This window comes from Apium graveolens, chromosome 3, assembly GCF_009905375.1.
Source record: "Apium graveolens cultivar Ventura chromosome 3, ASM990537v1, whole genome shotgun sequence".
In the NCBI taxonomy this organism is placed as follows: Eukaryota; Viridiplantae; Streptophyta; class Magnoliopsida; order Apiales; family Apiaceae; genus Apium; species Apium graveolens.
In genome coordinates this window covers 74,709,294-74,723,183 of record NC_133649.1, presented here as the reverse complement: position 1 = coordinate 74,723,183, position 13,890 = coordinate 74,709,294, and the positions used below count along the sequence as shown (strand labels likewise).

The following is a 13,890-nucleotide window of genomic DNA, read 5'->3' as shown; positions in this document are numbered from 1 at the left end:
GGATCTTAGGAACGAATGAAGTTATCTATGTGATGTAGTTACTAAGGTATTCTCTGGTAAAATCAGTAATTTTGATTCTGTCAATATCTCTATGCTTAACATGCTTTACATGCTACTTACTGATAAGTACTTTAACTTTAGTGATCTTGTTTTGTTTGAGTTGGGATTTAAGTTAGGAGAGTTAAATAAGAGGGTAAAATGTTTACTATGCTAGATTTTTCATGATGTTAGCTAACCACCTCTTTGAGGAAATTGTGCTTGAGAACCCAACCAACAAACTAGATTGTTGGGTTCAAGAGAGAAGAATTATTGCAGATTTGAACAAGGCAAATCATCACAAAGAGGTGCCACTCTTCTATTTCCCTGTAATGGAAGCACCTCAGGTAAGTGAGATAAGTTCATCTATCTCTACTATTCCAACCTCACAAATTTCTTTGCAATATAATGTAGCTATGGCAACTGTGTCAATGACCCAACAGTTGCCAACCCAAGCTACTAAATCCAAAATTTTAAAATCCAAGTCAAAGAAAGCCCCCTCTGGTATCTCTCAAAAGATGCCAGTTGCAAAATCCACCAAATCTAAAGAGGGGAGTGTGAAGGTGGGTAAGGTAGGTGAGGGACAGGGTGAACATCAAAGAAACCCTAAGGATAAGGTTGGAGAGGTGAGTGTTTCCCAGCCTAGCCACACTATAGTTTCCCAACAGACTGCAGTGCTTAATAAGGAAATTATCTCATTGCTAGTTGCATCCTCCCAAAAGGATGTGACTATTGAACAAAGCTCTCAGCCAAGTGTACAGGCCAAAGGGTAAGGGACACAAGCTCAACCCAAACCTATACAAGAAAGAAGAAACCAAAAACCCTTGGGGATGCACAGGGTTCACACACTGTGCAAACTGGTGCTAAAGACACAGTCACTGCACCTTCTCTAAGTCAATTTGATGTGGCTCCAATAAATGTGGAGTCACAACCAAAATCTTTAGTTATAGAAGCACCCCAAACACCAAATTCTCCCATGAACTCTCTGGATGTGGATATGATCAACACATCAATTCCCGATTCCCCTTCTTTAACTCTGTTGGGGAAGCCAAAATCTAGTGCAAGTGAGCATCATCTTTTGGATGATTTGTTGGCTCACTTGCCAATTCTTTCAGGAACCATTGAGACATCTATGCCAAAATTTTCATCAATCTGCACAGAATCCACAATAGTTTCCACTCCAAACTCATTTATTCCTACTCTCTTGATGGATATTGTTCATCCATCGAGTAGTGATTATATCCCGACGGATAAGCTTAACAGCAGTTATCCGTCGGATAGTCAAACTGCTAACTCGACGGATATCCCTTATCTGTCGAGTGTCTCTGCACAGCTTCCAATCTCATCAATTATCTCAAGTGCAGAAGACTTAGTGGTAGTACAATCACTCCTAGGATTGAGGGAATGGAGTGAACTGAGTGAGAGTCTGGGTTGCTCCCAGGAAAAAGGAGAGGAAAAGAGTGAAAATATGCAATCCAGTTCTTCAGGATTGGAAAAAGAGAGTGTGTGGAGTCCCACCTTAGATGGTGAAGGTGAGGGTGTGAGGGTGGGGAGCCAAGGTGAGATCTTGATGCAACAAAAGAGAGAAAATGAGAGAAAAGCAGGTACTGAAGATATAAGGATGGATGTTATTGTAAGTGAGTTAATGAATATCCAGGATGCAGACAGTGAGGGACTATCTCAGCAACCTCAAGTTGTTATAGAACCCACCTCCCTTGATGCTGACACATTTACTCACCCTGTTCCAGCATATCAACTTCTAGCTGAACAGGGCAATGACAATGCAGAAAGGATGCTTAACTTGGTGCACACCACACAGTCAATGCTAAGGGCTAAGGATGCCATCACAGCTTTGCCCTCTACAGCTGGTGATGTTGATTATGAGACTGGTGGTTCAGAAGATTTCTTTGGAGGTGAAGGTTGAGATAGTGAAGAAGAGCCATTAGACATAGAAGGAGAAATAGGTTCTAGTTCAAGATCAGGCATGCCATCTTGGGTATTTTCAAAACACTGTGATGAACACTACTTGAAGACAACCCTGATTCAACTCATAAATCAGATAAATTCTGCTCTTCAAACCACCACAAATGCCAACACCAAAAAGCTCCTTCAAGCACATCTTGCTTCTCTGCAACTGCAACAAATTCAAAGTTTTCAATATGCTCGAGATGTTAACACTATCAAAGGTGATATTGATGAGATGAAAAAGGCCATTTCTGACAAGATGGACTCTAAACTTCCAGAAGCTACAATGCTTGACATCAAGAGACAACTCAGGAAAAATTCTGATCTTACCTCAAAGATAGATGCCTTAGATACAAGAATGTCAGCAATGGAAGCATCTCTAACAGCAATTCATCTACACCAAGCACAACAGACAGACTTGCTTCAGAAACTGATGGCTGCACATACCTCCTCTACTCAACTTGTTGATAACAAAAAAGGGGAGAAAGAGAATTCTAGGAGTGAGGGGGAGCAAAAAGTGCTCAATATTGAAGTTAGCAAAGTAATTGTGCCTTCAATTACTTTCACCAAGCCACCAGCCAAAGATAACATTGATTTGATAAATAAAGCAGCAGCCAATCTAAGAGTAGCTGAAAAGGAGCAGTTGATTCCAATCAACTGGGAGAAAATTGATGAGGATATTCAAAAGAAGTTTGGGCTAGCAAAGAAGCCAGAAAAGTCAGCCATTCATCACTCTCAAGTCAGGAAAATCTCTGTGAATGAATGAGCATGAAATATCTGGAAAGAGGACAACCATCCTGCATCAAATCTCCAAAGGATGAAGTACTTTTGAAGCCAAGGGTGAATTATCCAAGAACCTCACTAAAGAACCCTTTGGACACAGTGTATGAGACACCTAAGCCTGATGAGAAGAAACTGTTGTCAAGATCCATTGCCTTCTACAAGGATCCAGCTGATTCAGCTTTAAAAAGGGGAATTGCTAAAATTTTCAGAAATGGTAAAGAGATTTTTGTGGTGGCTGGACATCCTCAATTTGCTGAAGCAAAGAGAGAAGAAAAGGCAAGATTGAAGCAAGAAAAGAAGCAAGCTGCTCAAGATGCTAAAAAGACTAAATAAAAGAAAGAGCAAGCTGCTATCTTGGCCAAGCTACAAGCTGTGAAACCAACACAACAAATTCCTACTCAGCCATCTTAAATCACTGAATCTCAAGATCCAAAGAAGCAAGTTGAACCACAACAGAAGAAATCTCAAAGATACAAAGAATTGGCCAAAAGAACCAAAAGGAAATTGAACTTTGCTGGTAAGGAATTGGGGGATCAGTTTTCCAAGGAATTCACTCCAACTACAACTCAAGCATCAAAACCCTCTGTGGTATTTGAAGACATTAAGGTGGTGGATCCCTACAGGAACACTCATGGTGAATCTATTGTGCCTAAGGATGAACCAATAGACTGGGAAAGTCTACCAATTCCTGACTTTAATTTGTCAATCCTTAACAAGCCAAAGAGAACAAAGTCAAGAGCAGTCAAGAAAGTGAAGTTGTCACCTCTCAAATCCAAATCTCTAATCAAAGCTCAATCCAAAGTCAACAAGGGAGATTACATGTACTTATGTGACATCAAGGAATTCTCTGATCTAAACCTTTATCTAGATGAACTGGAAGAAGTTAGAGGGATTGATGCCTACATGAATCTACCTGAAAGGTTAATTTTCAAGTACAGTGGAGGAAAGGAGATTCAATGGCCACTTCACAGGATCCTTCAAGAAAGCCAATATGTGCTGATAAAGGTTTATTCATCATTCAAGAAGAACTTTGGATTCAATGTAACTGCAAGAAGACTGATTCTAAAGAAGATTGAAGAGCTGGGGAGTATTAGAGCTAAAGATGCACTCCCAAAGACTCTAAATATTCCTTATACAGGAAGAAGAGTGCATCTAAGGCCCTACTGGCTGATGGAGTTCATGGATGACAAAGGGGTTAGAAGATTTTTCAGATTAGAAGACCAATTGAGCATCTCTAGTAATGAGACTCTTTTGGAGATGCAAGAAAAGCTAAATCTCTCAGAATCTGATGAACTGGAATTCCACAGACAGCTCCAAAATCAGATAGAAGAAAATAACAGAAAGCTTGGAAAGAGATCCAGACCTTCAAGGAACTAGATAAATCTGCTCAGGCTAGAGGAGCATCTTGAAAATGACTGTGAGCTAATCTTTGTACATTTTGTTATTTGAAGCACTTTACAGTTTTATCTACTTACTTTTAAAGTTGTATTTTTAGGGTGTTTTTGTTATCATCAAGTTTCTCTTAATTTATGGCCCAGTAGACATAAATTGGGGGAGATTGTTGTGGATATGTTATGAACTTGATGATTTCATTAACAAAATACCTTAGTAGATTTTACTTAGTGAAAAATGTAGTACTCGACGGATAAGGAATATAGTCCCGACGGATGACTCAATATAGTCCCACCCAACGCATGATAATCAATTATCCATCGAGTGAGTAGCTTATGTAATAATGAGTATGTAGCACATTTCTGCATACACCTTGTTTAGATTCTGTAGTAGCACTCACGTCATGCTGACTTTAATTAGATATGCAGAATAGGTTGATTAATTGTACATAGATGATGTCTTGTAATTTTGTATAAATGAAATGAAGTCAAGTGCCAGATTGCTACCCGACGGATGATCAATAAAGCCATCGACGGATGATCAACAAAGCCATCGACGGATGATCATGTACCTGATGGATAATCAATTCAAACATCAGTTGACAGTGACAACACAGTCACATGCGTCGAGTGTATGCAAAAGGAATGTGGAAGCCTATTCAACTGGGTTTTAGAGAACAAAGAAGCATTGCCATTTCCATGCTATTATGAAGATATTCAAAGATGCTAGAATAGAGTAATGAAGCAGCATATTATTAGACTTGATATGTTTTGTTTTATTATCTTGTCTTATTACCTTGTAATCTTGGTCATATATAAACCAAGAAGTAGCAAATAGAACAACAAGAACACTAAACAAGAAATTCTGAGAGATATATTTGTAAGCTGTATTTTTAGCATTTCTCTGGAAACTTAGTTGTTCATATTTGTAAGCAGCTGTGAGCAAATCTTGTTACACAGAGTTCTCTTGATATAATATATATCTCTGGTGGATACATTCAAATCCACCAGAAAATTTTTAAAGACTTGTGTTTTTAATTACTTGTGTTTTAATTCATTTCAGTTATTATTCCGCACTTTGCAAATCAATTCACACAAATATATATTTTAAGTTGGAACACTTTTAAACCAAGAAAAAGTTCCAAGAATTCCATTCAACCCCCCTTCTGTAATTCTTATTGCATTGTTAGGGACTAACAAAGTCATTTCTCTTGTAGATAAGTCATCTCACATATAGAGAAGTCACTTTGTCTATATAGAAGTCAAGTACATGTAGAAAAGTGGATATATCGACAAGTCAAAATGCATGTAGAGATATGGAGATGTCGACAAGTCAGATATATGTAGAGAATTGGAGGTATCGACAAGTTAAAACGCATGTAGAGATATGGAGATGTCGAAAAGTCAAAATATATGTAGAGAAGTGAAGATATCGACATGTCCTTTTGTACTTAGAAGATCTCGATAACAGGTTCAATTGCAGAATGCAATCTATCATGAAGATTTTCAGGTTACCAGTCAACAAACCATTCTTTCATTAAAATGGAAAGTAGCTTGAAGACTACAAGATCAAGGATCAAGATGAACTGGACAAATGAGTGTAGCAGACATGGAAGATTGCATGCAGATATGCAGCACTTGAAATAGAAATAGACAAAAGAGTTTTAAAAATTATGTTTATCTATTTTATTGCAATTTATGTAAACTGTGCATGTTGTTCTATCAAGTATGACACAGGTCCTTTATTCAAGGAGTAATCAAACAGTCTAGTTTTAATTGTATTCTCTTAAGAAGTTGTTGCGTTCTTTAATATTCAAGAACTCATATTAGTAGCACAACCTATTTGATTTTTAATAAAAGATCAAGTGAGTTTTGATAATTATTTCTCTGTATTTTTACAGTTAATTAATTATCACTGCAAAATACTCTAATCCGTTAAGTTCAAGGAAACTTAAATACTTAACTTGATTTTCTTGAAAACAATTATTTTTTTTTATTAAATATGATTCAAAAATCACACATTCACCCCTGCATTTCATACCCTACATAAATATATATATATATATATTTAGAATATAAAACAATTTATAAAAATTAAAGTTCTCAATAAAAACTTAACATCATAAATATTTACTCCACATATATATATATATATAAAAGTTTTAATGCTCGATACCAAATCTGCCGATTAATTTACAAAACACAAAAATTTACCATAAAAAATGAAAATGTTAAATTCAGAACTCATTTTTAACATCCTGAACAAATAAATTATGACAAGACTAAATTGCCCTTTTTAATGTACATCAATAACTCCCAAAAATTTTAATGTGAGGTCAATATTTTCTAAAATTAAAAAAAAAAACTCTGAATTTAACATTTTCCTGAAAAATGTAGGTAAATTTGGCACTAACATACTTTATAAACATGACATTGACATGCACGAAAGCACCCAAATAAATCCAACAAATACATTTGATTACTACCCCACAAAATATATTTAAGTTTGTTACAGCCTTCAACACACCCCTCTTTTTCCGACCCTAGACGCCACTAAACACACTCCCACAACTTCAAATGTATAAACCCTAAATTACACACACACACACACACACACACAATTCTCACTTGCTCACTACTAATCACTCCATGGCGACTAATCGGCAGCTGCTTAAAGTCGAGTCGGCGATTTGGCGAGCATGTGCCGGAACTTCCGTACACATTCCGGCGGTCAATTCTAGGGTTTATTACTTTCCTCAAGGCCATTCCGAGCAATCGGTGTCCACTCCGTCGTTCTCGCCGCTCGTTTTCTCGCGTCCGTTCACTCTCTGTCGCGTTCTCGCCGTTGGATTCTTCGCTAATCCCGAGACTGATGAGGTGTTTGTTAAAATGCATCTCCTGCCTGTTACTGCTGATCAAACTGTGATTGTACAAAATGAGCAGGTAAGTGTTTATCTAATTGTTTTTACTGTTTGATTGTGTTTTTTTACTGATCTGGTTAGGATTTTTTACTGCAGTTACTTATTTGTTAATCATATGGTTTGATTGTTGATTGTTTAGGTTATGTCATAGATAATTGTTGTTTATATGTGTTGTTTTTACTGATTCGTTGAGGATTGATTGATTATGGAATGTAGTCAATTATTTGTTAATTAGTGGTATGTTTTTGTTAATTAGCGGTATGTTTTTGTTAATTGTTTGGTTTATTTGTTGGATATGTTGATTATTACTAATAAAACCTCTGTAAATTAGTGATCTCGAGCCGGGAGAATTTTAATCAAATAGTCGAGGCGAAAATGCTCTGTTTATATTGTAATCTATGTTACTGTCGTAATAATATGCTAAGTTATTAACGGAGTTTACAGTTAGTACATATTTTATCAGTTATTTGTTATCATGTTTTTGTTTAGGGTGATGAACTTTGATTGATATGTTTTTTTTTAATTGTTTAAATTTTTTGGTAGCGAGTTATTGTTTTTATTATTTCTAAGGTTAAGATGATTTCCTATGTGTAATATGGAATTGAAATTATTAATGGTGGATGAATTGTATAGGGCGATGTAGAGGATGAGAATGATGTTGTCTCCTTCTCTAAGATTTTGACTCCATCGGATGCGAACAATGGTGGAGGATTCTCGGTCCCGAGGTTTTGTGCTGACTCGATTTTTCCACCGCTGAATTTCGAGGCTGATCCACCTGTCCAGAACCTTGGTGTGAGGGATGTGCACGGTGTTGTTTGGGAGTTTCGCCATATTTATAGGGGTACGCCCCGTCGCCATTTGCTGACTACGGGTTGGAGCAAGTTTGTGAACAATAAGAAGCTAGTTGCTGGGGATTCTGTTGTGTTCATGCGAAACCGTCGCAATGGTGAGATTTCTGTAGGGATAAGGAGGGCTGTTAAAGCTAATGCTGATTGCAATGGGAGGTGGAATTATTATGAGGACAAAAGAGAGAGGGAGGGGTTTTCTAGAAATGTCAGGGGTAGGGTTGCTGCGGAGGCAGTGGAGGAAGCTGCCCAGTTGGCTGCCAAAGGATTAAGGTTTGAGATTGTGTATTATCCTGGTGCTGGATCTGCAGATTTCGTGGTGAAGGCAGAAAAGGTAGAAAGGTCCTTTTCTGTGTTTTGGACGATGGGAATGAGGGTGAAAATGGCAGTGGAGACGGAAGATTCATCAAGAATGACTTGGTATCAGGGGACAGTTTCATCTGCTGTTCTGCCAGATAATGGGCCCTGGCGAGGTTCTCCTTGGCGGATGCTTCAGGTATATTGATGTATATATACTTGTTTGTCGTTTCTTATTGATTTTTATATAGATAGATGAAATTTGTGTTCTCAACATTTGTACAATTTCCATCATGGTGCATTGCCAAACACTAGTTGTAAGCTTCTAGACATCTCCATTGATTATCATTTATTAGACAGCTAGAATTGGCAGTTAATGTTTTTATAGGCATATACATTTCACAATTAGTTTATATAAAATCACTTATTTACTGTTATTTATAACTCTAATGCTACAGTGGACATAGTGATTAATAATTTGGCTATGTATATATATATTCTCCTTGGAATGCTTGCATGCATAATCTTGCTTCATTTAATATTTCTCTAGATTCCCATGCCTTTAATTTTTGTTACGCAGTAGGCACCTTTTTCCTCCACTTACTTTAGCTTATCAATTTTTTACAAGATGATTATATGTATTAAGGTTTAAGTCTCAGCGAGGAACTGCCTACATGAGTAACCTTGGAACCAGTAGATGCGTTGTACTCCCTCAGTCTCACTGGATTGTTTACGTTACTTTTCGGCACGCTTTTCAATGCTCGTTTAAAGTATACTTCCATAATATTTTTTTTAAAAAAATCTGAAAAAAAGTTTCATGTTTAAACTTTTATTCAGATTTTTTTTAAAAAAAACATTATGAAACTATACTTTATTGAAGCCTCGAAATACGTGCAAACAGTGTACGTAAACAACTCAACGGGACGGAGGGAGTAATGTACATGTAACATGTCAGTTAAATCAGCAAGATTTTGATCGTGAATACTAGAGGAACTTATTGACCATCTTACACATTTGTCAGCACCAAATGTTCACAAGCCCAAATCCTCATTGTTCCATTAGTTTGAGCCCAAAGGCGATTCACAAAATCCTAGTGGTTCTGGATATTGTTTATAGTCTTTTAAAAAATTTAGTATGTTGCCAACTGATATAAGAAGTCAGAGTATATCTTAGTTTAGATAGAAGGGAACTGTTTCAATATCTTTTAAATATGTTAACCTGCATCTTGAACTATGTATCAAGAACCTCCAAAGCAGAATTTTTTTTTCTCAGGGGTAGGGTTGGGATGCGTCGTGCATGTAAGCAAACACTTGCCACCACATTGCTTTTGAGCATCAAAATTTACTGAATATAACAAATTGAGAAGACCTAGCATGTGATTTAGGCAGAATACTTTAGGATGGACTGTATTGGTTGCTGTTTGGTACGTGGTGCGGGTTTTTTAATTTCCCTTTTACCAACATTTAATTTTTATTTTTGTATCATTCGTTTACAAACATCGCTAAGATTACAATAATAGCTTTCTTACCTGAATTGTCGTTGACCCTGTAAAACCTAGTTATCTTGCTTGGTCCAAGGACATGTATACATTTGCATGAGAGATGAAAATAATGCTCTCTCTTCCGCTCTCATTTGCGTTATTTTCTTAGATCATTCCTTTGTGAATTGGGGTTTGCACACGGTGATGCAGAAGTTACACATTGAACACATGCCTTGGTGGTGAAAAGGTAGACACGCGAGAATTTTACTCGTGCCATAGAGCGTGGAGGTTCGACTCCTCTCCAAGGCATAATTTGGGATGTTCAGTTGAAATTAGCTGTATGCATTTTGCATACGTTGCATGAGTATGTAGGCCTCTTATTTTATATTGCCACTAGGCTTTTTTATTTTTCATTTTACTCTCCCAATTTTTCCAATGGTTGCACCATTGTCTAGTCATCTTTGTGCATGTGCAAAATGCATGTTTCAATCATATGACTGCTGATTGAATTTATTGTTGGTGTACTTATCCTTGTTTGCTTACCATCCCTTTATTATTTTGCAAACTATGTGCAGGCGACATTTTTTTTATCATTATGGAAGAGTATGGCAAAACATGTACATGTACTTCTTTTGTGCCTGAGCCTGATGAATCTCAATAAATATAGAGTTCACTTTTTGAAAAATATACTGTTCTCATTTGCAATATATGTTTTCTAATTTGCCTTGAGAAATTACTGCTTGGGGTATTAAGTTGTACTATCTGCTTGGCGTTTATGCACTTTATGGTGTTCTCTTGTTATATCGTAGGAAAAGCTATTTGTTATTAACTTGGAATTGTATTTACTCATGCTTGTTATGGTATAAAAACATTTGTGGTTAAAGGTGATGTATTTTGCTCACTATTTTTTATTGGGGTTAATTATCAAATAGGTCACTTACTGAGTCAAATGTATCAAGTGAGTCACTAATTACAAAAATGACTCAAATGAGTCACTCATTTAAAAATTTATATCAAAAATATCATTATATCGTTAGTCGAAAGTTTCGCATAGTTTTTATGAATGATATTACATCCAAATGAAAGGTTCCGAGTTCTACTATTTTAGATAATATTGTTAGATTTTTAAAATTTCATCAAATATTTATTTTTAATTTTCTGGTTGTTTTATTTGATTTAAATAAAAATAAATAGTAGATAAATTTTTAAAAATCTAAAAATATTATCTAAAATAATAGAACTCGGAATCTTTCATTTGGATGTAATATCATTCATAAAAAATGTGTAAAACTCAATATATAATACTTTTAAGAATTTCGACTAACGATACAGTGATATTTTTTATACAAATTTTCAAATGAGTGACTCATTTGGGTCCGTTTCATAATCAGTGACTCACTTGATACATTTGGACGCAATAAGTGACCTACTTGATAATTAACCCTTTTTTATTGAGTTTCCAAATGATAACTTTTTTTTTACCCAAACTCTCGTGTGGTGGTGATAGTTAGAAGGTACGGCAAGGTCTGCTGTGATATTCATTCTAACTAGTTTACAAGCCGTCCTGGAATCCATTCTGCAGCCTGACAGTTGAAATATATATTCAGTGGTTTATGCTATATGTTCTCTTAATGGTTATACCTTTAGCTGTTCAATTATGAGAAAATAAGGCACTACAAGAGAAAATCATGTCGTCCTGCATTGCATCGACTTTCTATTGAAGTCAAATATAATCTTTGTCTACATATCTGCAACTTTCATGGTTTATTGGTTAACCTATTACTCTACATGTATACATGTATGATGACATACGGATTACTTTAACGGTACCTTGAAGAAACTATGAACATCTTTTTTTGGTATGATATGGAAGAATCGAGGAAAAAGAAAGTGGTTTTTCTTCTTAGCAATGTTATACTTATCTAGTGCAAAACGGTATGTAGTAATGTAAGTTGGGGATGATGAAAGAGTCTTCTTGAGTCTTGACCAGAGATTCAAGTAGGATGTAGTCTTTCGGTAGGTCAAGTTTTGGATGAAAAATATAGAAGTGAATTAAAACCCCCTTATATCTTTACGTCTTTATGTCTGATTTAAGTTCTCGTGTTTCTGTGTCATAGGTTACATGGGATGAACCTGAAGCTTTGCAGAATGTGAAGAGGGTGAGCCCTTGGCAAGTTGAGAGTGTTGTGGCAACACCATCACTTCATACAGAATTTCATCCTGCAAAGAAATGTAGACTTTCTCAGGATCCAGGGTTGCTATCTGATGGAGACAGAGAACTTTTATTTCCTATGCCATGCTTATCATCTCATTCATTGATGGGGCCCTTGAACCCATCATGGATGAGTTATAATTCCTTCCCTGCTGGCATTCAGGGAGCCAGGCAAAGTCAAATTTGTGTTTCCGGTGTACCTAATAACATTTCGGAAGCTAGTCAACAAATTTGCAGTAACTTTTTCGTTGGCGACACGTCACCAACGGCAGAAACTACTGAATTGAATATTGGTGGTACACAGGTGGATAATTTATCACCTGATAGTCATAGCAGCGTGCATTTCTTTGGCAATGAGCAAGTTGGTAAACGAAAAGTCAGCAACTTTCCGCCAAAAGTTGGAATTAGCTCATTCCAGTTATTTGGTAAGATTATACACACGAGTAATCCTGTTGAAGGGGGTTTCGATGATGTAAAATGCACTGGAGAAGATGCCAATAAAATTTATAGAGAAAGCGGTGTGGACCACCCTTCAAATCGTCCTTTAACCTATCAATTTACAGAGTTCTGCAACACAGGTGATGTCCAATGCCAAAGAGACTCAGCTAGTGAAGATGTTTATTCTGAATGAATGCCTTCTAAATTAAAAGCTGTATCATCGTTGGTTAAGTTAGTATCCCTGTCTCCTGTTTAAACATTCATCTTGTAATGCTAATGCTAGACCTAGACATCTGTCCTTTTTAAATTTTATCTCTGTTTCCTCTTGTTCCGGTTATTTGGTCCCCCGGAGGTGAACAGCAACTTGCTGCAGCAGCTCTGCAACTAATTCCGAGTTCAGTGAAAATGTTTCACTTGGCATTAATTTAAGGAATGAATTTTTGTAGTAAAACATTTTTTGTATTATTATTCTGTAAAGTTGAATTTAGTGGTTTTTTCAATTTTAAATTTATTGCAATGGGACCAGCTAATGTTCTGATGTGAATCTTAGTATGTTGAATAGTATTATCTGACATCAAAGATATTTAAAACATTTTTCAGTTATACTCCGAGCATGAAATTTACATATTAAAATTAGCTTACGATATTAATAGGTGCGGCCTAGATGTTATAACTTGTAAATCTTTCAAAAAATAAAGTAAATATTTAATTTCCTCGACTTATTCCTAATCTATTATATATATAATAGAGCAAATAGGGGCTATCTATTATTTATATATATAACAGAGCAAATGGGAGTTCAGTGAAACAATGAGACAATTAAATCGAAATGACTTTTGTACCCCTAAGATGTAAAATGTCATTTTAACCCCATCATATTTATTTCGTATTAATACCTCAATTATTATAACATATTAAATTCTCTACCCATTAATAGCTAATCTTCATTAAACCGTAATTAATAGCTAATTATTTTATTTTAAGTAATATATCGTATATAAAAAGATGTAATATAATAATAAATTATTGATATTCAAAAAATTACAAATATTACGTGATTTCGTGACATCAAATTTTTAGTAAAATGACATATTTCATGTTAATTATTATGAGTAGTTGATAAAATAAATTATTTATCATTAACTAATTTTAAAGTACATGCAGACCTTCTAATTTTAGAGTACTTGAAAATCATGTTGAGTAAAGAATATAATGTATATTATCAAATAATTACTCGCAAATCGAATCACATGTAAATCATGCACGTGTTTTACACGAACTTCCTACCTACGTACTAAATAAACATTACACATAAATAATGGATGTTAAACTCTGAACAATTATTTCTAATTTAATTTTTTAAATAACTAAAAAATAATCGAACTTCATATGTACTAAACGAATACATCACACAAGAATAACACATGTTAAGCTCGGAACAATTATTACTAACTTAATTTTTAAAAAACTTAAAAATAATTAAAAACTAATTAAAATTATACATAATATTTTAGAACATGCG

The 13,890-nt window shown here is 35.4% G+C and overlaps 1 protein-coding gene across 1 annotated transcript; it reads left to right on the top strand.

Moving 5' to 3' along the window:
* Nucleotides 1-6,679: 6,679 nt before the first annotated feature.
* On the top strand, nucleotides 6,680-12,694 carry LOC141712450 (auxin response factor 17-like). The gene is made up of 3 exons (XM_074515395.1): nucleotides 6,680-7,118; nucleotides 7,730-8,437; nucleotides 11,836-12,694. The coding sequence occupies exons 1-3, from the start codon at nucleotides 6,825-6,827 to the stop codon at nucleotides 12,559-12,561; spliced, it is 1,728 nt and encodes a 575-aa protein (XP_074371496.1). The 5' UTR covers nucleotides 6,680-6,824; the 3' UTR covers nucleotides 12,562-12,694.
* The last annotated feature ends 1,196 nt before the right edge of the window (nucleotides 12,695-13,890 follow it).

Bases quoted from the DNA above. Each gene is read 5' to 3' on its own strand.
- LOC141712450 (XM_074515395.1), top strand. From the start codon at position 6,825: ATGGCGACTAATCGGCAGCTGCTTAAAGTCGAGTCGGCGATTTGGCGA. The intron at 7,119-7,729 runs GTAAGTGTTTAT...TGAATTGTATAG, and splicing joins TGATTGTACAAAATGAGCAG to GGCGATGTAGAGGATGAGAA. The intron at 8,438-11,835 runs GTATATTGATGT...TCTGTGTCATAG, and splicing joins CTCCTTGGCGGATGCTTCAG to GTTACATGGGATGAACCTGA.